This window comes from Hylobates moloch, unplaced genomic scaffold, assembly GCF_009828535.3.
Source record: "Hylobates moloch isolate HMO894 unplaced genomic scaffold, HMol_V3 SCAFFOLD_8, whole genome shotgun sequence".
Classification (NCBI taxonomy): Eukaryota; Metazoa; Chordata; class Mammalia; order Primates; family Hylobatidae; genus Hylobates; species Hylobates moloch.
This window is the reverse complement of record NW_026652283.1, coordinates 58672580-58696544: the sequence shown is the minus strand read 5'-3', so window position 1 is coordinate 58696544 and position 23965 is coordinate 58672580. Positions and strand designations below refer to the sequence as shown.

Sequence of the window (23965 nt, the reverse complement as noted above, 5' to 3'; positions counted from 1 at the left end):
TGAGTTTGGGCACAGACCTTTCATGGGCCTGCCATGAACCCCTCCAGTCCTCATTCTCACTCTCTACACTCTGAACATTAGGATGGCTTCAGTTTCTAGATGGTAGAAAATCATTCTGCAGAAAAAGACCTCCCACATTTGGATGAAAACCTGCTTTACCTTTCTTTATCCCAGTGCCCAGGTTTAGATCATCACAAACATGTCTTTAAGACAGCCTCTGCACAGATTCTTAGAAAGCAGCCCTGGGAACCTTCTATGTAAATTAGGTAAGCTGTGCTCATTTAAAGAAGGTTACTAAGGGAGACACTGCACGGTATTTCAAGCTGTGGTTAACTTTCTGTACGAAGTCTGGAGGGAGGAGGAAATATGTATGACTAGCATGACAATATACCTTTCTTGGATTGGAGAAAACTACTGGAGACAGACCTGTCTACTGCGTCTGCGTGGAAGTGGCCTCTGTGGCCCCAGAATCCTCCTGCTTTTTCTGGGTGAGGCATAAATGAGCTGCTGGTGAGATTGCAGACTTGGAGGGGCAAATTAGGACCTTCCCTTTTAACATATGCTACCAACTCTGCATATTCACCCCACCCACTCCAAAAACGTTTTTGAGAGCAAGGACCTCCTTATTTTTGTGTTCACAGAGCCAAGCATGTGCTGCTCCATAGCAGGTGTTCAGTAAATGTTCCCTAAAAAACAAATGAGTGAAGTTGTAGACTAGAGGTTCTCACACTGTAGCCTGCGTCAGATCATCAGAAGGGCTTGTCAAGGCATAGATTGTCGGGACCCACCCTGTAGTTTCCAGTTCTGTAGGTCTGGGCTGGGGCCAAATAATTTGCATTTCTTTTTTCTTTTCTTTTCTTTTTTTTTTTTTTGAGATGGAGTCTCACTCTGTCACCCAGCCTGGAGTGCAGTGGCACGATCTTGGCTCACTGCAACCTCCACCTCCCGGATTCAAGCAATTCTTCTGCCTCAGCCTCCAGAGTAGCTGGGACTACAGGTGTGCGCCACCATGCCCAGCTAATTTTTGTATTTTCAGTAGAAACGGGGTTTCACTATATTGGCCAGGCTGGTCTTGAACTCCTGACCTCATGATCTGCCTGCCTTGGCCTCCCAAAGTGCTGGGATTACAGGTGTGAGCCACCGTGCCTGGCCAATTTGCATTTCTAACAAGTTCCCAGGGGATGTGGACGCTGCTGGTCTGGGAACCCCACTTGAAGAGCCATTGATAGATGGCTCTCTCTTGCTAGCGTGCAAGAAGCCCCCCATTCAAATAAGGAAGCCATAGGTGGATTGGTGTCTCAGAAAGAACGCTGGACTTGGAATCTCAGGACAGAGATTTGAGTCCCAGCTCTGCTGTTTGTGGACTGTGGGACCTTAATAATTTCCTAGAGTCTAATCTTTTGGAATTTATTTCCTCATGGGACCAAGAGCTGCCCTGCCCACTTCACAGGGTTGCTGTGAGAGTGAAATGAGAATGCACATGTGAAGAAGATCACTAAACTCAGAGCTGAAATATAATGTAAGAATCTTTATTGCAGGAACAGAGCTTGATGAAGCTTGTGATTGATATGAGCCCTTATTGCCTTTTATGAGCAGAAAAAGAAAGCTTGTAAAAGGATGACAAATATGATAGGGAAACAGGAGATACACAAGCAAAATAATTAAAGCAGTTGTCCAGATGGGATGTAATGAAGGACTGAATTTTACCTGTGTCCCCAGAAGGGCTCTGGAAGTTCAGGGGTGTTTGTGTGTAGGAGTGTGTGTGTGTGTGCGCATGTGTGTTAGGAGGGTGCATGGGAGGACCAATAAGGAGAATCTTCCTTAGAAGGGGGCTTGAACTAGGCTTTGAAGGGATGGTTAGGATTTGGACAGATGAGGGCAGAGAGAAATTCCCTGGAAGGTGGGCTGGTCCACAGTGGAGGGTGCATGGTGGAGATGGTGGGATGCAAGATTGTGCATAGGGCACAGCCAACCTACAGGCCTGCAAGGCATGGAAGAGGAATTCACCTCCATGTGGTATGAAGTAGACTGTTAGGCCTGAGATGATGAAAATGGACGTCTAAACTCCAGAGGGGCTGGCAGGCAAGAAGCCAGAGAGAAGGCTGTTTTGTTAACACAGACCCAGGATGAGAGAAGGCCGAGGATGGGTGTCGTGGGAGCAGAGACGTGGGGTGTATGTGAGTGACCTGCAGAGGGAGGGCTTGAGAAGGGGTATGAAGGGATTGTCAAACATGGCTCCAGGTTCCAGGTCTGGGTGGTGTGGAGAAGGGCGGACCCAAGGCAGATTGGGATGAGTGGAGAGTGGTGCTCTTGTGTGTGGCGTGGTCAGGGACTTGGGGAGAGTTGTTATGTTTGGATATTTGATCTGACTGTGGAGCTTCAGTGAAAACGCTATGAGAACTGTTGGAGAAACAGGCCTGAAGTTGGGGTACAGGCCAGGAAAGACAGCCTGTTCACATGTGTCATGTTCCCATTTGGGCTGTTTTGAGAGAGCGGTGACTATCTGTGACATGACTGGCTGCATCCTTGGCATTTTCATGCCTAGAGATCTTCCTGCTGGGTCCTCTTTTGATCATCTCCTCGGTGGCTAACCCTGGGCTCTCACCTCCGTCTCTTCTCTCCTGCAGGGGATGCTCTTACTTACCACAATGGATGGAAGTTTACAACGTTTGACAGAGACAACGATATTGCACTCAGCAACTGTGCCCTGACGCATCATGGTGGCTGGTGGTATAAGAACTGCCACTTGGCCAACCCCAATGGCAGATATGGGGAGACCAAGCACAGTGAGGTAGGTGACAGGTGAATGTCTTTACTGTCTCAGGGTATGCCCATATTCAGCTTCCAAATGGACACCCTCCAGGCCAGTCTGGCAGCCCCTCTCCTTCTGAAGCTTCCAGTCAAAGCAGTAGAGCTTCTCCTCCAGACTCCATGGCCTTGAGGTCGTGGCCTCCCTTCCTGATGGCCATGGCTCTGCTTGTTTTGCATTGCCAGTGCTGCACACTTGCCTAGGGGAAGGTGCGGGAAAAGCTTGGGCTGCCCACTGCCATGTAATGACAGATGATGTGCTCCACACACTGTCTCATTTCACTAGTTCACACAATGTCAGCTCTGGCTGCTGTAACAAAATAACACAGACCAGGTGGCTCAAACAGCAGACATTTGTTTCTCACAGTTCTGGAGGCTGGGAAGTCCAAGATCAGGCTGCTGGCAGATTTGGTTCTTGGTGGTGGACCTTGCTGGCTTGTGGATGGCTGACTGCGGCTGTGCGTCCTCACGTGGCAGATAGAAAGGAGCTCTGATCTCTTCTTCATATAGGGGCATGTGTCCCATCATGAGGGCTCCACCTCATGGTCTCATGTAAACCTAATTACCTCCCAGAGGCCCCCTCTACATACCATCATGTTGGTAGGGGGTGGTTAGGGCTTTACTACATGAATTTTGAAGAGACACAAACATTCAGTTTATAACAAACATTGCCTACTTTCTAGTTGTTCTCCTAGTTGAACAAGAGCTATTTCTTTAGGCTGAGCATGGTAGTTCATGCTTGTAATTCCAGCACTCTGGGAGGCTGAGGTGGGCTGATTGCTTGTGCCCATGAATTTGAGACCAGCCTGGGTAACATCGTGAAACCCCGTCTCTACAAAATATACAAAAATTAGCTGGGCATTATGGCGTGCACTTGTAGTCCCAGCCTCTAGGGAAGCTGAGGCAGGAAGATCACCTGAGCCTGGGAGGTTGAGACTGCAGTGAGCCATGATCAAGCCACTGCACTCCAGCCTGGATGGCAGAGCAAGACCCTGTCTAAAAAAAAAAAAAAAAAAAAAAAAGCTGTCTCAAGTACTTTGAACACCAGGAAAACAGTCTTTTGTGCCTTAGGTCAGACCTACTCTTGGATCCACTTCACCCAAAACCTGCCCAGAACATTGAACTAGACCAGTCTCTCCACAGTGGGAGTATGCACCCAGGGCCCAGGGGTCCAGGAGGGCTCCTCTTCCCACATTGCTCTGAAACTGTCCCACCCGCTATTTCTCAAGCCTCCTCCACCCCAGTGCATCATCCTGACTCTTTGACAGCTGTGGGGCACTTCCCACCTACTCCCTCACAGTTTCTTGAAAATTGCATCTTTGTCTCTGCTCATCATTAATCCTCTCCCCTCCACAAACCCTGAGTCCCCATCCTAGGTTTCTAATTTCCCATCTGCAGCCCTGATGCTAAGCCTCCAGGAAGCCACCTCTTCAAAACTTACATTGTACCAATATTACTGTAAATATTAGCACATCCAAAGTCCAGGTACATTTTGATTACTTTGGCCCTGACCAGGCTGCGGGACTCCCAATCTTTGTGTGATTTTTCAAAGGGAAGAAGAAATTCACCCCCAGGGAAGCTGGGGAGGGTGGGCCCATGAATCATGGTGGCAGCGTGTGGGCTGACTCAGGGAAGCCAGGGATAGGAGATCAAATATTGGAAATGAGCAGCCAGGATGCCCTGAACCATCCCATATTTGCTAATAAAAGACATTCATCTGGTTAATGCAGTTTTCACAGTCTGCAAGGCGTTTAGCTTCTTGTTTATTATTTACCTCACAAATTAAAATACATAAAATTGGTCACTTGGGCTTTTTATTGGCCAGGTTGCAGGGTTATTAAGTGAATTAAATATTATTGCGCTCACCAGTCAAAAGACATAAAATGAAATTTAGTTTTCAGCAGGCTATTTGTTACCCCAGAGCTAATATCTAAACAGTCTAAATTGAAAATGATTTTACACAATTGGCCAATTAATATGTTTATTTTTGCCTTTAATTTTTTGGAAAGAAAAAGAGTGAAGCAAAGATAATTTGCCCATTGCCGGCCCGGTTGACCCCTGTGTTGTCTCTGTGGCTGCTCTGGCCTCACCCAGCTTCTGGGCTCACACCCCTTTGTTCCCACCGTAGAGACTGCCAGCTTCCAAATCGTCCAAGTCCTCAGCCCGTCTAACCCCAGCTGCCCAGCAGAGGGCGCGTGTGTCCGGATCCTGCCCTCCCCTCCCTTCTCATCACCCCCTGTCTCTTCCTCTCCCCTGAGCAGAGAGGGAGTGGTTTCACTGGTAAATAATTAATTCCTTTGTACCATAACCCACCCTGCCCTCCTCCCAAGAGGCTTTTCTTGATGTGGCTTTTTTTTTTTTTTTCATAGGGGGTGAACTGGGAGCCTTGGAAAGGACATGAATTCTCCATTCCTTACGTGGAGTTGAAAATCCGCCCTCATGTCTACAGCAGGGAGCCTGTCCTGGGCAGAAAGAAGCGGACGCTGGGAGGAAGGCTGCGAACGTTCTGATGGGCCTGTGAGCAGTCCTCGCAGGAGACACCACCAGCTGTGGGAGCTTGGGGCGGGGTGGGTAGTGGTCACTGGGGTCTGGGAGTGCTCAGATAGCCCACAGAACAAATCATGTCACCAAGCTTCAAGCCATGGAGGTTCCTTCCCTCTCACCTGCATTTTTGCCCATCTTTATGAGAGTCTTGAAAATCAAAATAGTAGTTGTACAGTATGTGTAGGAAAGACAGTACTGGAACGGCAAAGTTTCTCAGCTTATCTTCAGCAACAAATATACTGGATTAGGGCAAGAGAAGGAATCACCCAGCACTTCACCAATTGGAAATCTCTGGAAATTTACATCTATGTATTTAAAGCTCTGCTAATGCAAATCTTTTCTCTGGAAAGAAGCACAGTGGAGGGGTTCTGATGACCCAGGGGCTAGGGCTGAGACAACCGGATGTTTGTCACCACCTTTCCCATTGGGTTTTTAGGAAAACAGTGTGAACCTCCCTCTTTTAATTTCTGGTGTTATGAGGAAGAATAAAGAGAATAAAAGGGGCTAAGATGGACTCACGTTTAGCTAAGTTCTGACTTGTATCCAGCATGCTGGAGACCAAAGCTGCCGCCTTACTGCTATTTTTAAGCGCCCTCTTTTCAGTCATTTGCATAATTGCGTCCATAGAGCTGCATATGTTGTGAATAAATTCTCACTCATTTCAACTTTGAATAGTTTGACTCTCTTGATAATTGGTTCCTCCCAGAGACTCTTCTGCAACTCCCGTTCATGCCCACCAGGCCTCAGACTGCCTCTTTTCCCCGCCCCGCACTATTGGAGCCCTGGGTTTTGTGGGAGTGCTCAGCACCGTGAGTCTTACTGTTTGGTCGAACGGTTGGCAAGATCAGATCCTTTTTGCTTATTTTCTATCATTTTAGAGGGTTTTCTGTAGCAAAGTCAGTGACCAATGAAGTAACTTAAATTCCTATTGAAGAAAAAAAATAATAAACCACTTGATTTAAAAAAAAAATTGCCATGTGTTATTTTCCCCCACATAAGTGCACTTGAATTCTAAATTTAACCTATGTGCAAGTGAAGGTACAATTCGTGCATTGTAATGGAATTTGGTTGGCTGTGGACTCTGATTTGCATGATGGGAAATAATGGTATTTAGAATGCAGAAGTGAGTGAATGGGAAGTAAGGCGAATGCCCGGAAAGCTGCTGTACCTCTCCAGGACCAGGGTGTGGTCTATTGCCTAGGTGTCTCCAGGTTTTAACCTCTGGGTGAATGTCAGACCATACTCCTGAAACCATTTCTGTCAACCTGTAAAGTCTTCAGCATCCCCCTCTGGTGCCTTCCTTCCCCAGACACACACATTGAGCAATGCCATGGTAACTGCTCGCTCTGATAATGAGTGGTCTCAGTGAAATACAGTTTTAGTGTTGATGCTGATGATGAAAAAATGTGCCTGCATGTTATTAATTGATTCAACAAGAGTTTATTAAGTGTTTGTCTGCTTTGTATCAGGCAGAGTGCTGGACACTGGGGAAACAGAAGTGAGCAAGATAGACACTATCCTTGTATTGATGGAGCTTGTGTGCTGTCATTCATTCATTTGTTTACATTCACTCAACGAATAGAGATGAAGCCCTGTTATGTGCCAAGTTCCATTCTAAGCATTGGTGTTAATCAAGGACATAACATCATATTCCTGTCCTTGTGCTAATATTCTCATGGTGGAGGCTGACATTAAACAACAAATAAATGTGTAGTTACAAGAAGTGGGAAATGCCATGGAAGAAAAAGTAGGATGAGAAAATGAAGGTGTTGCATGGTGTCGGACTATGAAGCCTCTCTGAGGAGGAGATGTTTACAGAAATTGACCAGATTTCTCCTAGTCTTGATCTAGCTTTGTCAGGGCCTGAGCCTGAGCTAATTTCCTTGACTGCCTTTTTTTTTTTTTTTTTGAATGGGGTCTCCCTCTGTCATGCAGGCTGCTGTATATTCACATGATCAAGGCTCACTGCAGCCTTGAACTCCTGGGCTCCAGCAATCCTTCCGCCTCAGCCCCCTGAGTAGCTGGGACTACAGGCACATGCTAGTGCCCAGCTAATTTTTTACTTTTTTGTAGAGATGGAGTCTTGCTATCTTACCCAGCCTGGTCTCATCTGTCTTAAAGGTCTGTCTGCACAACTTCCCAGTTCCAAGTCTTCTCAAATTCTCTTCTTTTAAAGACATTTTTGTAGTTTTTTAGTTGTTTTATTTAATAGAAATGGAGTCTCATTGTCACCCAGGCTGTGTGAGGAAAACAGTGTAAAGCTCTCCCTTTTAATTTCTAGTGTTGTGGGGAAGAATAAAGGGAATAAAAAAAGGCGAGTGCAGTGGTGTGATCACAGCTCATTGTAACCTTGAACTCCTGGACTCAAGCAATCCTCCTGTCTCAGCCTCCCGAGTAGCTGGGACTGCAGGCGAGTGCCACCATGCCCAACTATACATCTATATCTATCTATATCTATATCTATATCTATATCTATATCTATATCTATATTATATCTATATATCTATATCTATATCTCTATATCTATATCTATATCTATATCTATATTATATCTATATCTCTATATCTATATCTCTATATCTATATCTATATCTATATCTATATATCTATATCTATATATCGATATCGATATCTATATCTATATATCTATATCTATATCTATATCTATATCTATATCTATATCTATCTATATCTATAATCTATCTCTATAGATATATAGCAGGCTCTCGCTATATTGCCCAGGCTGGTCTTGAACTCCTGGCTTCAAATGATCCTCCAGCCTTGACTCGGGAGGTAGCTGGGACTACGGGTGCTAGCCGCCGCACCTGGCTGGAATTCCCTTCTGCTGTTCCGTGACCCTGTTTGCATGTAGGGTACTCAACTTTGTGATTCTGAAGCTTTGGGCTCATCACAGTGGTCCAGGGTTTTTAGATAAGTGCCTCCCTTGCCAAATGGATCAAATCCCAGAGATTGACTTTGAGCCAAGGATGGTGGTTGTTGGCAATGCTTCTCGACTTTGAACATGCTTGTTAACACAGAGATCACGGGGTCCCTTCCCGAGACACGCTGGTTAAGTAGGTCTGGGTCGAGGGCTGCTGCTGGAGTGGTGTCCACTCTGAATAGCTCTGGCGTGGGGGAGCCACCGGTGGTCCTTTTGCTCTGGAGGAGTCTGTGATGGTAGCAAATTACAAAATGCACACCCCTGTGTTCATTGACCCCGGGGTTTCTCCACCACTGGCCAAGAGGAGGACTTTTGGGAAACAGGAGCTATTTCTTACATTCTTTTGCCTGTAGGACCCATGGTGCGCAAAGAAGCGGGTGAAGAAAACCTCAGTTGACCCTTCAAAGGTTCTACTGGGGACCAGGAAGGAAGTTGAGAGAAACTCATTTTCAAAGGGCCTTTGTCTGACTGAGTGAAACATTCCAACTCGAAACTTCCATGCCTAACCTCATTTTAACATGACCAGTGCTCACAACTTCCGATATGGTAGCTGAATATGGGCCCGTGGAATGGGTTTCTGGATAGACCTGCTTTTTAGAGAGAGTGCATTTTCTTAGAACCAGGTTATGAGCCATCAAGGTTTTGAAGCTTACAGGGACGATTTCTACCCTTTAGAACAAACTAAAGCAAACAAAAGCTCTCATAGAAGGCACAGACTGCAAGCCAGACACTAGGGTAGATGCAAAGACAGAAGTCTTGGTAAAGTTTCCAAAGTGTTGCCTTTTATGCAGGACATGAGCAAGACAGTGATGAACAGAACACAAATGCGGCCCTCCAGCAGCTCTTGGAGTGGTGGCAGAGGCAGCCGTGGAAACAAACTGGGGAGAGTGAGTCCACAGGGAGGTGGACTGAACACTGTGGGCAGAGCCGGGGTGACTCATCCTGCCAGGGGTGCCAAGGGAGAGAGCTTCACGGGGATGTGATGTCGGCTTTAAGTCTGGCAGGATGAGTTCCAGGGGGAGAAACCAGAGGCCTGAGGGAGGTGGGGCCCATTGGGTACAGGAGACTTGCCAGCAAGGAAGAGAGTGTGGAGTGTGGCATGTCTGAGGGGGGCAAAGTGGTTTCTTACTGGGGTGAGGAGAGCTTGGTGGGGAGCCAGGCTGATGAGATGAGTGGGGATTCTTCCTTTGCCAGGCCAGTACTGTGGTTCTCAGCGCTCACTACCTGTCGGAGGCGGCGGGGGGGCCTCCATGGGTACAGAAGCTCCACTCCCTTCCACGGGCTCTGCTCCAGTGGGTCTCAGGTGAGTTCTGTGCACCTGAGCTTCCTAAAGTGCCCCCAAGGATTCCAACATAGACCACGCTTGAGAGCCACTGCTCAGATGAAAGCATGTGGAAAGTGGGGAACACACAGGTTTTTAAACCTGAGAGTGACAAGGTCAGATGTGTATTTTGGAAATATCAGTCTGGTGATAGGATAGACAACGGGCTGGGGGTGTTGAGGGGAGTTTTGGAGGAAGAATAGAGACTCACAGGCAAGTTGAGTGCTATAGTGATAGTTCAGGCAAGCGGTCATAACTTCCTTGGCCTGTGGCAGAAATGGTGGAGAAGGGGAGGAGGATCTAGATTAGTGAGATATCCAGGAAGAAGGAATGGTGGGCTTTGAAGAGGATGGGTGGTACGGGCAAGAGATGGGTCCTTTCATGTCAGAGCTTAGAGCTGGTTGTTCCTGTCAGTGGCTTCCTCTGGGAATAGGGTCCCAGAGTTTATGTTTGTCAAAGGAGATCAAAAGCTCTGCGTTTAAAATTTGAATTCTCAGGGATTTAAAGATGATTAAAGCCAGGAAATGCTGAAGGAGCTGAGGAGAAAGACAGAAAATGCCTCCAGAAATTGTGATCGAGGAAGGAAGAAGGCCAGGTGTGGTGTGTGAAGAGATGTGGACAGGGGACATGCAGATGAAGGGATGGCATGGCAGAAGGAAAAACAAGTATAACAGCGAGAAGCTCTTGGTGAAATTTAGCCAGTTGATGGAAAAGGCCCTCCACTAATCCCAGCTACTCCGGAGGCTGAGGCAGGAGAATGCTTGAACCCAGGAGGCAGAGGTTGCAGTGAGCCGAGATTGAGCCATTGCACTCCAGCCTGGGCAACAAGAGCGAAACTCCATCTCAAAAAAAAAAAAAAAAAAAAAATTCTAAGTCATTACCTCAAGCGCTTCTCTAGGGTGGTGGAGGGGATCAGGAGGGAGTTCATGGCAATACAGAGCTGATCAATACGGTAGGGACCGCAGCTTAGTGCAAGAGGCTTGCTATATTCAGCCTGGCCAGGAGATGGCAGTGTTGTCCTGTAGGGAGCCTCTCATTTCAGCGCCACTTCTCTCTTCTGTAAAGGGGCGTTCTGGGGGCTAGGTCCCCACTTTTCTCTTTTCCTGGGTGATGCTATTTGGAGAGTCAGTCGGTGAGGCCCAGCTTAGCATTGGGCCTGCACTTGGTGGTTTCTTAGGCAGCGTTCTTGCTGGACAAATGCGCAAAAAATAACTGGGAACAACCTTGAGGAGATTGCCTGGTGAGATTGGACTCTAGCCCCAGACCCGGCGCACTGGGCTGCTGGGGAGGAAAGGCGGATGGAGGTCGTCAGCCTGATGAAAGGTGAAGGGGGGCACCCCTGGGAGAGATTTCAGGAAGCTCCTAATTTGCAAATGAATTCACTTCTCCAATTCCTTCTGTTGGTCGGCTGTTTCTGTGGGTGAAATGATTTGAGTTCCAATTCTAATGTTATATAAAGAAGGTAGGTTCTCAGGTTAGCCCATAAAACTCTGTTTACTCTACAATATGAGTTGCAGTGTATGTATAATGAAAAATAGAAAACAATAGTATTGCAGTACTGTAATTTAAATACAAGAAACAAAATATAATGGAAACAGTTCTTTATTTTGGTGAGTGAAGAAAATTAGGTTTAATTAGAGAAGGAGAAGGAGGCAGATGAGGCTTGCTGTGGGACATATAAAGGAGACATTTGGGCACTTTAAAGGCTTATGGGCAGACCCTTGATTGTGTTCTATAAGTTTCCAACTCAAGGGAGGGGCGTCTACAAGTTCAACAGTCTTTGAGGAGCCAAGATCAGATTGGCCTGGATCTCGATGCCTGGTGTGCAGAAGGAACACTGGGGTAGGAGTCTGAAGACTTAGGTTTCTATTCCAGTTTGGGTAAACTGGCTTACCTTCTCTGGGCCTCATTTTCTTCACTTATAAAGTGAGAATCAAGTGAAATAATGAAAGTGGTTTTTATGTATGAAGGCACTCTGGAATGGTAAAATAGTGGGCTTGGATCTTCAGTCTTCATATTTTCATTTAAAACTTTTTCTTTTTTTCTTTTGATAGAGATGTCTCTTTAGCAGCTCTAAAGCATATTTGCTATGAATAGCCACCAATAGAATTATTATGTGTGGCAAATGGAAGAAAAAGGGAAGAGTACAAGAGAAAGGTTCATAAAGGTTGGTGAGAATCTGTGTACACTGCAGAAAGAGTTTCCTCTGGAGATGACATTGACTGAGCCTGTAGTGGAAGTCAGGAGCAGAGGAAGCGTGGAGTGCTCACTAGCTCTCTATGGAAGACGGGAGCAGGGGACGCGTGGAGTGTGCACTAGTCCTCCATGGAAGTCAGGAGCAGAGAATGCCTGGAATGAGCACTATCCCTCCATAGGAGACAGGAGCAGAGGACTCCGGAGTGCGCACTAGCCCTCTATGGAAGACAGGAGCAGAGGACACCGGAGTGCGCACTAGCCCTTCATGAAAGACGGGAGCAGAGGACGATGGAGTGCGCACCAGCCCTCCGTGGTAGACAGGAGCAGAGAACGCCTGGAGTGTGTACTAGCCCTCCATGGTAGATGGGAGGAGAGAACGCCAGGAGTGTGCACTAGCCCTCCATGGAAGACAGGCGCAGAGGACGCCGGAGTGCGCACTGGCCCTCCATGGAAGACGGGAGCAGAGGATGCGTGGAGCGCGCACCAGCCCTCCATGGAAGTCAGGAGCAAAGGATGTGTGGCCTGCGCACTAGCCCTCCATGGCAGCATTTCCCAAATGGTGGTCCCTGAACCTTTGTTCCTCCAGATGTGCTAAAAGAAAAAGAGGCTTATGGTTAAATAAATTTGGGAAAACTTTAAGTGGAGTTAAACCAAATTCTTTATTATAGCACCTGCCAGAAACTTTAATGTGATAAACGCGTTGCAGATCCCAAGGGGGTGAAGTGGGAAAATTATACTATGCAGTGTTTGCAAACTTTTTTGACCGTACACAATTCTTTTGTTGTTTTGATAGTATTTCTCAAGGTGTGGTTTCGGGACCACCTGCACTGACCTGGTGTTTATTGGAGCAGATTGTCTGGCATCACCCTAGACTTAATAATCAGCCAGAAGGGCAGGGAGAGACAGGGAATTTGCATTTTTAAGAAACACCTCAGTGTTTATTTCCCCCAATCAACACATTTATTTAGCATATAGTGTGTGCCAGGCTCCATGCTAGGTGTTGAAGATATAGTAGTGAATAAGACAGTTCTAATTCTAATCTCGTAAAAGCTAATTCTAATGGGGGTCAAAATAGGGGTGGGGTGCTGGGAATAGAAGAAACACACAATTGCAATGTGGTCTAGTCTCACTGCAGTGGGCAAGACGTGTGTGGTTAGGGAAGCTTTACTGTAGTGAGGCTATATATAGAACACTTCACCAAAATATGTTTGTAACAACAGTTGAGACCTGTGATTTATGGAAATCCCCCATATGTCACATGAGCACGGCATTCTGGACCCTGACAGATTTGTGAATTTCACATAAAACCCGGTGACTCTTTTGCACATTTAATTTGAGAACAGGTGAACTAGCTAGATGGATGTTCTGCAGGAAACACTTCTCAGGTGAAAAAGATGTTGACCCACGCTTTCTCCTGATCTGGCCACCAGGTAGCACTGTCAAGCTGGGGCGACTTGGTTGTGGGCAGAGGTGGGACAGATAATTAGGCAGCCTTGCCTGTCACATACTGCAAATCTGGAGACCTTAATCCATGGAGTATTGGTAATCCTGTAGATAGTGCAGTATGTGGTGAAATTAGGGAACACATCACACCATGGGGAATAGAAAATGCTAATTATTTTCAATCCCTATCTCATTCGATTTGCCTGCATCATTTGACTCTATGGACCATCACTTTCTTCTGGGAAATTTCTTTTCCTTTGGCTCCTAGGACACAGCTCTCTCATGGTTTTCCTTCAGCCCTTAATAATAATAAGTAACATTTATTGGGCACTTAATATAAGCCAGGTCCTGTGCTAAATGCTTTATACACACGATCATTTAATGCTCCCTATGAGGTAGCTACTCTCATTAGCTTTATTTAGCAGGTAAGTCTTACAGAGAGATTAAGCCATGGGTCCAAATCACATAACTAGTGAGAGTTGGAGTTAGCATCAGGGTTGGGACAATCCTAGTCCTGAGTCCTAGCTCACTGCACTTATGGCCTCCAGAGAGCCCTGATGGTTTCTGAATAGTCCTCATCAGCCTGTCTGCCTGCATCACTACTCCAGGGTGCACTTGCCTTTGTAGACTGTGCACCTGGGGCCCTCCTTTCTCAGTTTCTTCCTGTGCAAGTCTCCAGACACCTCCTAGGCGATCTCCCCTGGCCTGTCCTGAAGCCAGCCTGGGAGCTTCCCTCTAAGGAAGCAATGGCCACACTTGTTTGCTTGTCTGTGCCCCCCTACCAGGTTCTGAGCCCCTCTAGGACAACTTAGTATCACTGGCACCCAGTGTGCTTGGCATATAGTAAACAGTCAGAAATGTTAATGGGTTGGACAGCCTCAAAAGAGGGCTGGAGGTACACAGTCACAGCCATTCCTGAAGAAATATAGTGTGACGTTGCCCACACAGGTGTTTGAAAACAACCCTTTGAGTCTATGACAGACAGAAAGCGGGTTGAAGGGATTTTTTTCCAGTCCAGTAAACCTGTGACTTTGAATTGGGAAATACTACTAAGGTCAAAGGGCAAGGGGCCAGCGCAGAGTGCTGTGATGAGTTGAGAATGCTAAGGGCGTGATGGCATTCATTGTCCAAATCCGTATTATACCCCAAGGTCAGGGTGGAGCCGGGGCAGGTGCGGCTGAGGGCATTGAGCACTGGCATCCCCTCAGGCATGCAGCAGCTGCTCCCCTCCCAGATGGTTTCTGAGCATCAGTTCCTCCTCTGCACTGGAAAGTTTAGCAATGTCCTGGGTGGATGAACGGGGAGCTGAATGAAGAGTCTCTGTTCTCTGGTTGTCATGAGTGTGTGGTGATGGGGAAGGGAGCCCAGGAATGAACTTATCTGAACTACAGACATAACCTGCCTTGGGCAAGATAAGGGAAAGAGTCCACCTGTGCTCTAGGCCTTCCTTCCTAAGCCCTCCTTGAAATCCAGTCAGCCTGGCTGTTTTTCCCAGATGTCTGACCCTGCCCCCAACAAGATCATAGACCTATGCTGTCCAGGATGGCAGCCGCTAGCCACGTGTAGCTACTGAGCACTTGAATCATGGCTGGCATGGCCAAGCGCAGTTGCCCATGCCTATAATCCCAGCACTTTGGGAGGCTGGCGGGTCACTTGAGGCCAGGAGTTCCAGACCAGCCTGGCCACTGTGGTGAAACCCCATCTTTACTAAAATACAAAAAAAATTAGCTGGACATAGTGGCACATGCCTGTCATCCCAGCTACTCAGGTGGCTGAAGCATGAGAATTGCTTGAACTCGGGAGGTGTCAGTTGCAGTGAGCCGAGATCATACCATTGTATTCCAGCCTGGGTGACAGAGCAGGACTCCACCTCAAAAAAAAAAAAAAAAAAAAAAAGAAAAGAAAAGAAATATGGCAGACATAGCTGAGCTAGTATACCTTTAATTTTATTTCATTGTAATGAATTTATATAGTCACATGTGGCTAGTGGTACCATACTGAACCACATTGAACAGTGTACACACACATACACACACAGTTTTTGCCCTAGTGGCTACTATAGATGTTTTTGATCCCTCCCTTCCCAACAGTGGATTTAACTCAAAGGTCCATTTTTCCCTAGGTTTTTGCTATTTCCCCCCTCTTCCTTTAAGAAGCCATTGGTGGACCTCTTTGATGGAAAGTTCTGTAAGTGTTGCCAAGGAACATCAGTGTATTTTCCTGTAGCTGGCACCTCTGAGGGAGTCTGGTCTCCAAGGCCATCTGTTTTGCAAGCAAGTGTGAGACAGCCACATTCCTTGTCCTCAGACCTATGACTCTACCATGGCGAAGGCGGTGACCAGGGAGGGCTGGGACATTTGTGTCACAGAAAGAGTCCCTGCATTGATCATTTCTGAGTGATGTCTGAGTGGGGGTAATACCTAATGTTAAGAAAGTAACTGTCTGACTCCAAGACTTTTCATTTTAAAGTATTTTATTTAAATAAATTTTTCTTTTGTGTGTGTTTGAATTTTACAGAAAAAAAATACTGACAAATACTATACAGCTTGGACCCTTTACATTTTTCTTGGAAAGGAGACTGCCAGTTTTCTACCTTTCTCCCTCCCTGCTCCCCCCAAGAAAAAGAAACAGAATCCATTGAGCAATGGGGAAAGGCCTCCTCTGGCTGCTGGCCGGAGCCTGGCTGAAGCTGCTCAGAAGTCCAGGCCTAGGGGATCTCTTTCTTGAGCCTGTGCTGGTCTAGGAAGCCTCTTCTTTAGGAATTTTTCTGTTCCCCGTGAACTTACCCTCCCCAGATGAGTCAAGCAGTCTCTGGTCCTGAGGTCTCATGGGTTGCCAGTGGCAGATCAGGGACAGAGGCTGGAAGGAGTGAAAATGGAGAGGAATAAAGGGCTGGGGCTGGCCTGGTGCAGGCAGAAGAGGGAATCAGAGAAGCATGAAACACAGAAAAAGATGAGAAGGAAGTGGAAAGAAGAGTGGATATCAACAATGGCCTTAGGCTCCTTTCATGCACCTGTTTATTTAGCAAAACATTTAGGGCCTATCCTGTGCTGGGACTCCTCTAGTTACGTCAGGAAAGGTTGTCAGGGGAGTCTGCGGTGGGGAAGAGAGAGGCACCATTCTGGGTTTGGCTCTTCTGAGTCATCGGCTGTGGAAGTGACTGAGAAGTGAGTTTCTGGGTGTTTCATGCCTGGGTTAAGAGCAAGTCCATTGGATTAGGAGACAGCAGGGATGTTGTGCCTGGAGATAGAGGCCTTGTCATGGCAATGACAACTGACTGCTGTCTTAATTCAAAGGAGCAAGCAGTTGCCATGGAAACCATGTTACTTGTATGGTCCCGGATCCCGGTGATCCGCCCTCCTAGATCGTATCTGACACTACGTCTCAGCCGTCAGCCTCCACGTCTCCCCAGCCATCCATTTTAGGGGGACTGAGAGGTGGAGACAGGAAGGGCAGCTTGTCCTGGTGAGCAGTGGGAGATGTGGGGAGATGTCTTCCACATCCCTGGGTTTGGTGCAGGCAGATGGCAAGTCATTCTGTTATGTGAAGGGCACAGCCAGAGGCCCCATGACAAACTCTCTATGTGACAAGGGGATAGAGAACCAGAGTGCTTCTTTCTCTGGTCAAAGGGGTTGATGAGTGGGAGGCCTGAGTGCTTAGGCAGTTTATGGCCATATAGGGTGAGAGGGCAAATGTGACTGGCTATAAAATATATGCAGGTTTGAATTATGATTCACAGGGTCATCTGTTAGAAAACCCTGGTGCAAGGGTCACCACTAAATGCCCACCCTCCACAGGCCTAAAGTACACCTGGAGGGCAGGTGAGTACCAGGCACCCCAAGTGAGCAAATAGAATATATCTTTCCTTTAATGCAATCTTAGAGAATTTAGTTTTTTGCTACTATAAATATCATAGTTTAGCTACATTATTAATTAGATAGCAATTTTGCCACTGTGTAGAATAGCTTCCTTGGGAAAATATTTCAAGAGAGCTTCCCAGCATATTTGCAAATAAACTTCTAGAGCATAAGTTGCTCCCAAGGAGTGAATTGTCCATCTTTGTAATACAGTCACAATACAATCAAAATACCAAGCAGTTCATCCTATAAGTGGATTAACTCTGCTTCCCAACCTCACTCTGGGGGGGAAAGCCCTCCTCAGCTCACTGTGGATCTAATTTATGTGTCCTCACATACCTCAAGGCACACGTGTCACCTACATGTACTCTCCTGCAGCATTAAACACCCAATTTCATCCATTGCAGCAATTAGTGGGCTCACTTAGAAGAGAAGATCACTCGGGGAGAATTGGTGAGGTATTACAAGCTTACCCTTAACAACATCACATATCCAACAGTAACCACAGACAGTTATAAGTACCTACTGTGTGCAAGGCACTTGCCTGAGCTTCAGCATAAATATAAATAAACCTCTTTATAGCTTCATCCTACTTTCATTTAAACTCTGTTACCTCTGCATCCCACCTGTGCCATACCATGCATGCATCACAGCCTTAGGACATCACTTCCAGTGTTGCCTTCTGTGAGACTGTACTGATGATTGTCTAGTTCCTTCCCTGCTGGAAACTTTGGTTATATAGGAGATACTAGCTCAGGTGTAGCATCTCCTCACCCTTTCCATCTGTAAAACATTGCACAGGTACACAGTTGCAGTCCACTGACATAAATGAGTGGGCTACCATAGCTTTCTAGCAGTCACTACCAAGAGCTGTTTGTTCTTGCTTGGAGAAAGGCACTTTGCTGAGTGGTTTGGAGGGGTCATGTTTCAGAGAGGTCTTGGATCACATTAAACACCTCTCAGTGGCAATGAGGACGGACCTTGTCATGAGTTACAAGAAAAGAGCTTTCAATGAATTTTGAACCATCACACTTTAGACATCTTGGCACAGGTGAGGGGTCAGAGGCATGGAAACTTGGTGTGTCTGTATCAAGACACACAGGGGTTGGGACTGTAGCAGGTTGCTGGAATGTCCAATTATGAGTACTTCCAGTAAAAGTTTATGATGTGTAGAGATAGAAATAGGAAAGCATGCATCTCTAACCTGAGTGGTTTATGGAATAGATGGTGTATGGGGGCCTTGCTGGTTATGAAATTGTATCTATGTGTCTGAATCTGGCAAGGCTTTCCCATGAGACATTTTTGTGACTGTAGATAATGTACTTCCCTGCACAAAGTACATAGCCAATGACCATTTGATGAGCAGAATATACTTGCCCACGTACCTGTTGCCTGAATTTGTGTGTGTGTGTTATGTGCATGTGCACACACTTGGGAACCATATTGAGATGTATGGATAAATGTTCTTTGTGCTTTGCATGTGGGGTATGCCAGAGACAGGTGGGAGGCATGCCTGGGTCTGCAGTAAGGAGCATTGCTATTGGACACATAGCTGCCAAGACAGTATCCAAGAATTGTCCACGTGGTCCCTGGGACTGCCCTCCACTGGGACACTTAGTCTGAGGTTTGTCCCTTGGTTGAGTAGTTACTCTGTGGACATGGACATAGTGCATCATTTCAGGGGTTCCTGAAATGTCTGTGTGTGGTCAGAAGGAGGCTTAGCCCCAGAAAGGAAACACCTCTGCCTCCTGCCTAACTAAACAGGCAGTGATGGTCTCTTCTCCATCTGGAGAAGCTTCGGTTGAGCAGAGATCCAGAGGTCTTCTTCATCCTTCTTCTTCTTCTTCTTTTTCTTCTTGTTCTTCTCTGGCTGCTGGTCCCTCTTGCCTGGTGGGCTCCAGCAGCAATGGCAACAGATGAAGAGGAGTGTGATGATCACCAAGAGTGGCAGGCCCAGGAGGACTCCCAGGCAGATGGTGTTGTAGATGCCTTCTTGGTGTTTGGTCAAGATGATGTCCCAGATAGAGCTGAAGAAGGCGCTGATTCTCTCCATGGTGCTTGGCTAGATGAGGGCCAGAGAACCCTCTTGGTTTACAAGCAGGTCTTGGGCTCAAGAGGATGCAACCTTGACCACTTGTAATTTATTCCTCTTCCAGCTTTGGGTTTGGGCATGCCACTGACAGCACCTGAAGAGATTAAAACAGACAACTGAAGAGAAATGCAGGGGGACTGGTCTACAATTTTAATAGTTTCACAGATTTTAGGCTTAGGAAAGGGGAAGGAATTGAAGATTTCCAGAGTTCAGTAAACTTGTATTGAGACTCAATAAACAAGATAAATGCATGCATGTAATCAATAAGCATCAACTAATTCTTGCTATGTACGCACATTATATTGGGCTTAGGATACAAAAATGAATAGTATATCAGGTCTGGCACATAGGAAGTTCTCGGCAGCTGCTGGATAAATGAATCAATGTGTGTGTTCAGTGTTCTGATAAGGGGTTGCTTCCCTGGACCCTTTTGCCACAGCAGTTCTCAATCTTTTTTCCACTGCAGCTCACCTGACAGATGTTGAACACACACTCCCCACAGGACAGGTCTGTATGTAACCTTTTATTAACATAACTTGCCATTTTCAAAGCTTATTGAAGCTTAAGCACAAAGTGAGATGTCTACGTCTTGCTGTCTGTAGTAGGGGACTTGGGTCTCCTCTGGGCTAAGAGGTCATCAGTCCTCATCCTGCCCCATGCCTGCTTTCCTTGCTGTCCCCTCATGATCTCTTCCCTGCTCCATGTCTCCTCCTCTCCTTATATCCCATTCCTGTGCCTGAGAAGTCCTCTCCTCCCAAGGCTGAGAGAACGAGGGGTGACCATTTCCTGGCTTTCCACTTTCTACCTTCTACCTTCCTCTCCCTCATTACCCTTGTCTCTGTTTTCTATTCCTTGACCAAATACTCCAAAGTCTCCTGCTCTCTTTCTTCTCCACGGGAGAGGAGTCCTTGCAGGGCCTTAGTGATGGTGCTTGGAAACCAGAGTGAGGTTCCTGGGTGCCTCCCTTCTCCTGTTCTGAACTCAGCATACAGCTGGGGCCATTCTCCTTGTTGCTTGTACAGAGCTGCCCCTCTTCCCTGGTCACTCCTCCACATATATCTTAAAGCTCAGCTCTCAAGTTTAAGGTCTTAGAGGCTGCCTTCCATTCTGGAATTACAGGTTCTTGTGTACAAACAAGACTTCAAGGACAGGCATGATTCAAGGAAATTTAAGAGGCCTGTTGGTGTAAGACATTCCCCAGGACCCAAATATTAAGGAGTGGTTGATTTTCAGGACGGACACTCCAGAGATCATCCCAACGAACTCTCTCACTTAAGGATAAAGAATCTGGGGTCCAGAGCAGTGAGGTGACATGTCTGAGGCCATGGAGACCCACCCAGGCCACACAGGCCCACCCAGACCCACCCAGACCTCTGGACAACGGGTTCAGCACTCTCCGCAGGCTGCCAGGCAAGCAGAGGAACTAAGGATGATAATGATGTCACTTTATACTTGCATTTCACTTCCTACTTTTCTAATCATTTTCATCTGCATTTAATCTTTTGAGTGAGCCATGTCTATGGATAGGAACACTGGGGACCTGGGCCTGGAATTCAAGATCAGCTCAGGCTTCATTGCATACAAGTGCAGCCCTCCTGGCTGATGTTTTCTACATGATGCCCCAGCAATTGTCCTCAGAGGTCTAATTCCTTGGATAGCATGCTCTATCAATGTCTCATGATCCCAGTGCCCACGTGTCCATCTAAGCCCCAGTTGTCCTCAGTCCTGGTCTGCTGGCATGTAATCCCACCCTCTCATGGCATTATTTACATAGTTTTTGCAAGCGTACAAATTGGCACCTACTCCTGAGCCATTTGGTCCATGGAGCCCAAAGAAATGCTACAGGATGACAATAATAATTTTAGCCAACTTTTAGTAAGCACTAATTATATACCAGGCACTGTTCTAGGCACTCTATTAACTCATTCATCTTCATGACACCCTTATGAAGTAGGTACTGTGGTTCCCTCATCCTGCAGCTGAAGAGATGGAGGCTCAGGCCACACGGTGAGTGAGTGCCAGAGCTGGTCTCACTCATTCTGGAGAGTTTGGCTCCAGATCTGTAAGGAGTGATCTGTTCACAGGCGTTGCTCTGTGGCCTCCTATTCCTTTCTGTGGAATTAGCCCATTTTTGGCAAGCAGCCCAGGATTTACAGAATCTTACAATATTTGGCTATTCCCCAGAATAACTTAAATGCTTATCCCAGTCTATTGTAGGAAAGACTGCAAAGAGACTTATTTCTCATTGTTAGATCCTTCCCAAATGCATGAAGATACATAAAATAAAAACAAAGTCCTGCCCAAGTGCAGGTTTATAGAAAGCATGTGGCTGCCTGAACTTAAACTCAACATGTAACAAAGAAAAGTATCCTGAGGAGTCATGTCCTCTAGTCCAAGGCTCTGCTCAAGCCCCTCTGAGGCCTGGGAACAGCCCATGCCCACACACCATCAAGCTGCCAGGCTTTCTGTAGAGAAAAGTAGCCTTTGGCATGCTTCTAAGCCCCGGTGATGCTGTACCTCAGGCCACTCATCTCTCTTCTGGATTTTCCTCCTCCCTCTGCCATGACCTTTGTTTTTACCTCAGTCTTGAGTGGGTTTTTGGCCCTGTCTGTTGGGATCTTTCTGCTCTGCTGTGGAAAGGCTTTGGGTGCTTTTCTGTAATTTGATCCTACTCACAGCTTTCCTGATTCACGTTACATAACACCACCACCACAAATGTTCACCAACTATTCTGTGCCAGGGGTTGTGCTGTTCCTACAGGGAGCAGACGGGTATCAGGGGCCCCTCTGGGTTCAGCCAACAAGGAAGGAGGGCAAGCCCAGGGAGAACATCAGGTCAGTTTTCATGAAGGTGGAGCCACCTGGGGAAGACCTTGAAGATGAGTAGTATTTTGACAGAGAAATATAGGTGTAAAGGATGTTCAAACATTCCAGGCAGAGAAACTTCTAGAACATGAGCAGGAGAACCGGGGGTCTTCTGGTGAGCCTGGAGCTCAGGGTGGGAGAAGAGAGGATGAGAAGGGACACTGGGAGGTAGGCATGGCCAGGGTAGAGGGGCCGTCATAGGGTTTGCGCTTATTTGGGGGCTTTACAACAGGAGAATGTTGTGATCAGAGCTGCCTTTCAGGAAAAGATAACAAGATCTGAAGAACTCTGGAAAATGTGTTAAGAAAGTTCTTTAAATCTCCTTATCCGTTTATCAAACACTCACTGAGCACCTAATATGTTTCATGTACTGTTGGGTGTTGAGGATTCAATAGTGAATGACAAAGGTATGGTTTCTGACATTAGGGAGCCTCGTCCATTCCAGGGGAGTTATTACTATTGATAGATCAAGTCATAAAAGCCAAGTATAATAAGCAAATTCCAAACTAGATTGCTTAGTTGGCTGAAGTAGAAGCATGCATTTGAATTATATGTTTATCTCAACGTCTAGGGCCCTCCCACCCCTCCCAACCTTTGTCTTAAACTCATCCATCCCTTGGCACCTAAAATGGCCTTTGAATAAATAGATTTCTTTTCAAGCTAAAGCTAAGTCAATAATTCACTTCTGGATTCCTAAAGGGACTTATTTGAGGCTGCTCCCCATACAGCCAAAGAGTATTCATTAACATTTGGGAAGCTAGTCTGGGGAAAATTCGATTAAAAGGTATTCTTTATATTTTTTAATCTAAGAATTCTTTTCTAGGCACCCCCCACGTTACTTGCTGAGCTCTGCTAATCTATAGTGTTTCATTAGTATTTATGAGTCTTGCATTATTAGCATTTCCAAAAAACAATCAAATATCTCCTTAGTGGCATGAATTAAAGCGAGAACTTCCATGGAATGCAAAAGAAGACACACTTCGGCCCCTGGAAGTACACTCTAGCCTTTTGTTGGCTTTTGAATAGCACTGACACTGCTTGAAAAGTAATTCATCTATTTTTGTAAGACCAACAATAGGTGCCAACCAACCTCATCTGTCTGATTGTGGCTGTGGGGGTGGACGAGAGGAGAGAGAAGAGGGGAAAACTTACTTTCAATTTCTTTGAAACCAAATATTATTTACCTCTATACCCTCTGTAGTATCTAGCTAGGGAGACAGAATCATTCATTCACTCTTTCTGTCGCAAACTTCTATCCGCCCAAGTATGAGATGTCGATGGGAAACAGTGATCCCAGAGCCAGAAGGCCTGGTTTTGAGCCTTGGGTCAACCTGCATGATCTTGGCAAGTTAACCAGACCTCAGCTACAAAATGAAGCTAATGAGCTTCCCTTGTAATGACATTGTGGGGATCAAAAGGATTCAATATATTTAATGCATTCTGTAAACTGTAAAATACTTACACAAATATAATCCATAAAATAGTGAGTTATCTTGAAATAACAATGGACTAATTTCAGTGCTGGGCTTTTCTTCCTCCTTCCTCACCTCCAAGCCAATCCCTATTGCCAAAGAACCATGGGCCCCTACCGCATTGAAATGAAAAGGTCTTCAGAAGTAATCTCCCTGATATGGTTGGTCTGTAGGTCTGTGGCTGTTGCTCTAGACTCTGGCATCCAGAAATCAGATGGAGAGGGGTGGCTTGGGGAACATCTGAAGGTGCTTAGAGGATTACTGAGTTCATAGGTGAGGTGGAGGAGTGCAGCTAGCCATCTACAGGCCCCAGCCTCCCTCCCAGGCTTTGGGACCCTTGGAAGTGTTACAGGGATGGGTCATTCCACAGGGAGGTCTGCTTCAATCTCTGAGAGCCAAAAGCTACTGCAGGCTGTGTCCAGGGCTG

At 46.4% G+C, this 23965-nt stretch overlaps 2 protein-coding genes across 6 annotated transcripts in view; one reads left to right on the top strand and one right to left on the bottom strand.

Moving 5' to 3' along the window:
* TNN (tenascin N) overlaps positions 1-6321 on the top strand; it is a 63836-nt gene extending 57515 nt beyond the window's left edge. Inside the window, exons 17-18 of the mRNA XM_032160928.2 lie at positions 2628-2791; positions 5178-6321. Of these exons, the coding sequence (XP_032016819.1) occupies positions 2628-2791; positions 5178-5318 (305 nt within the window). The 3' untranslated portion in view covers positions 5319-6321. The remainder of the gene's footprint in view (positions 1-2627; positions 2792-5177) is intronic.
* Positions 6322-18857: 12536 nt separating this feature from the next.
* The window catches only part of LOC116473201 (uncharacterized protein KIAA0040), a 31426-nt gene continuing 26318 nt past the window's right edge, over positions 18858-23965 (bottom strand). For all 5 annotated transcript variants that reach the window (XM_058442994.1, XM_032160927.2, XM_058442995.1 and 2 more), the window contains one exon: positions 18858-19296. In XM_058442994.1, the coding sequence (XP_058298977.1) occupies positions 18867-19163 (297 nt within the window). In that variant the 5' untranslated portion in view covers positions 19164-19296 and the 3' untranslated portion in view covers positions 18858-18866. The remainder of the gene's footprint in view (positions 19297-23965) is intronic.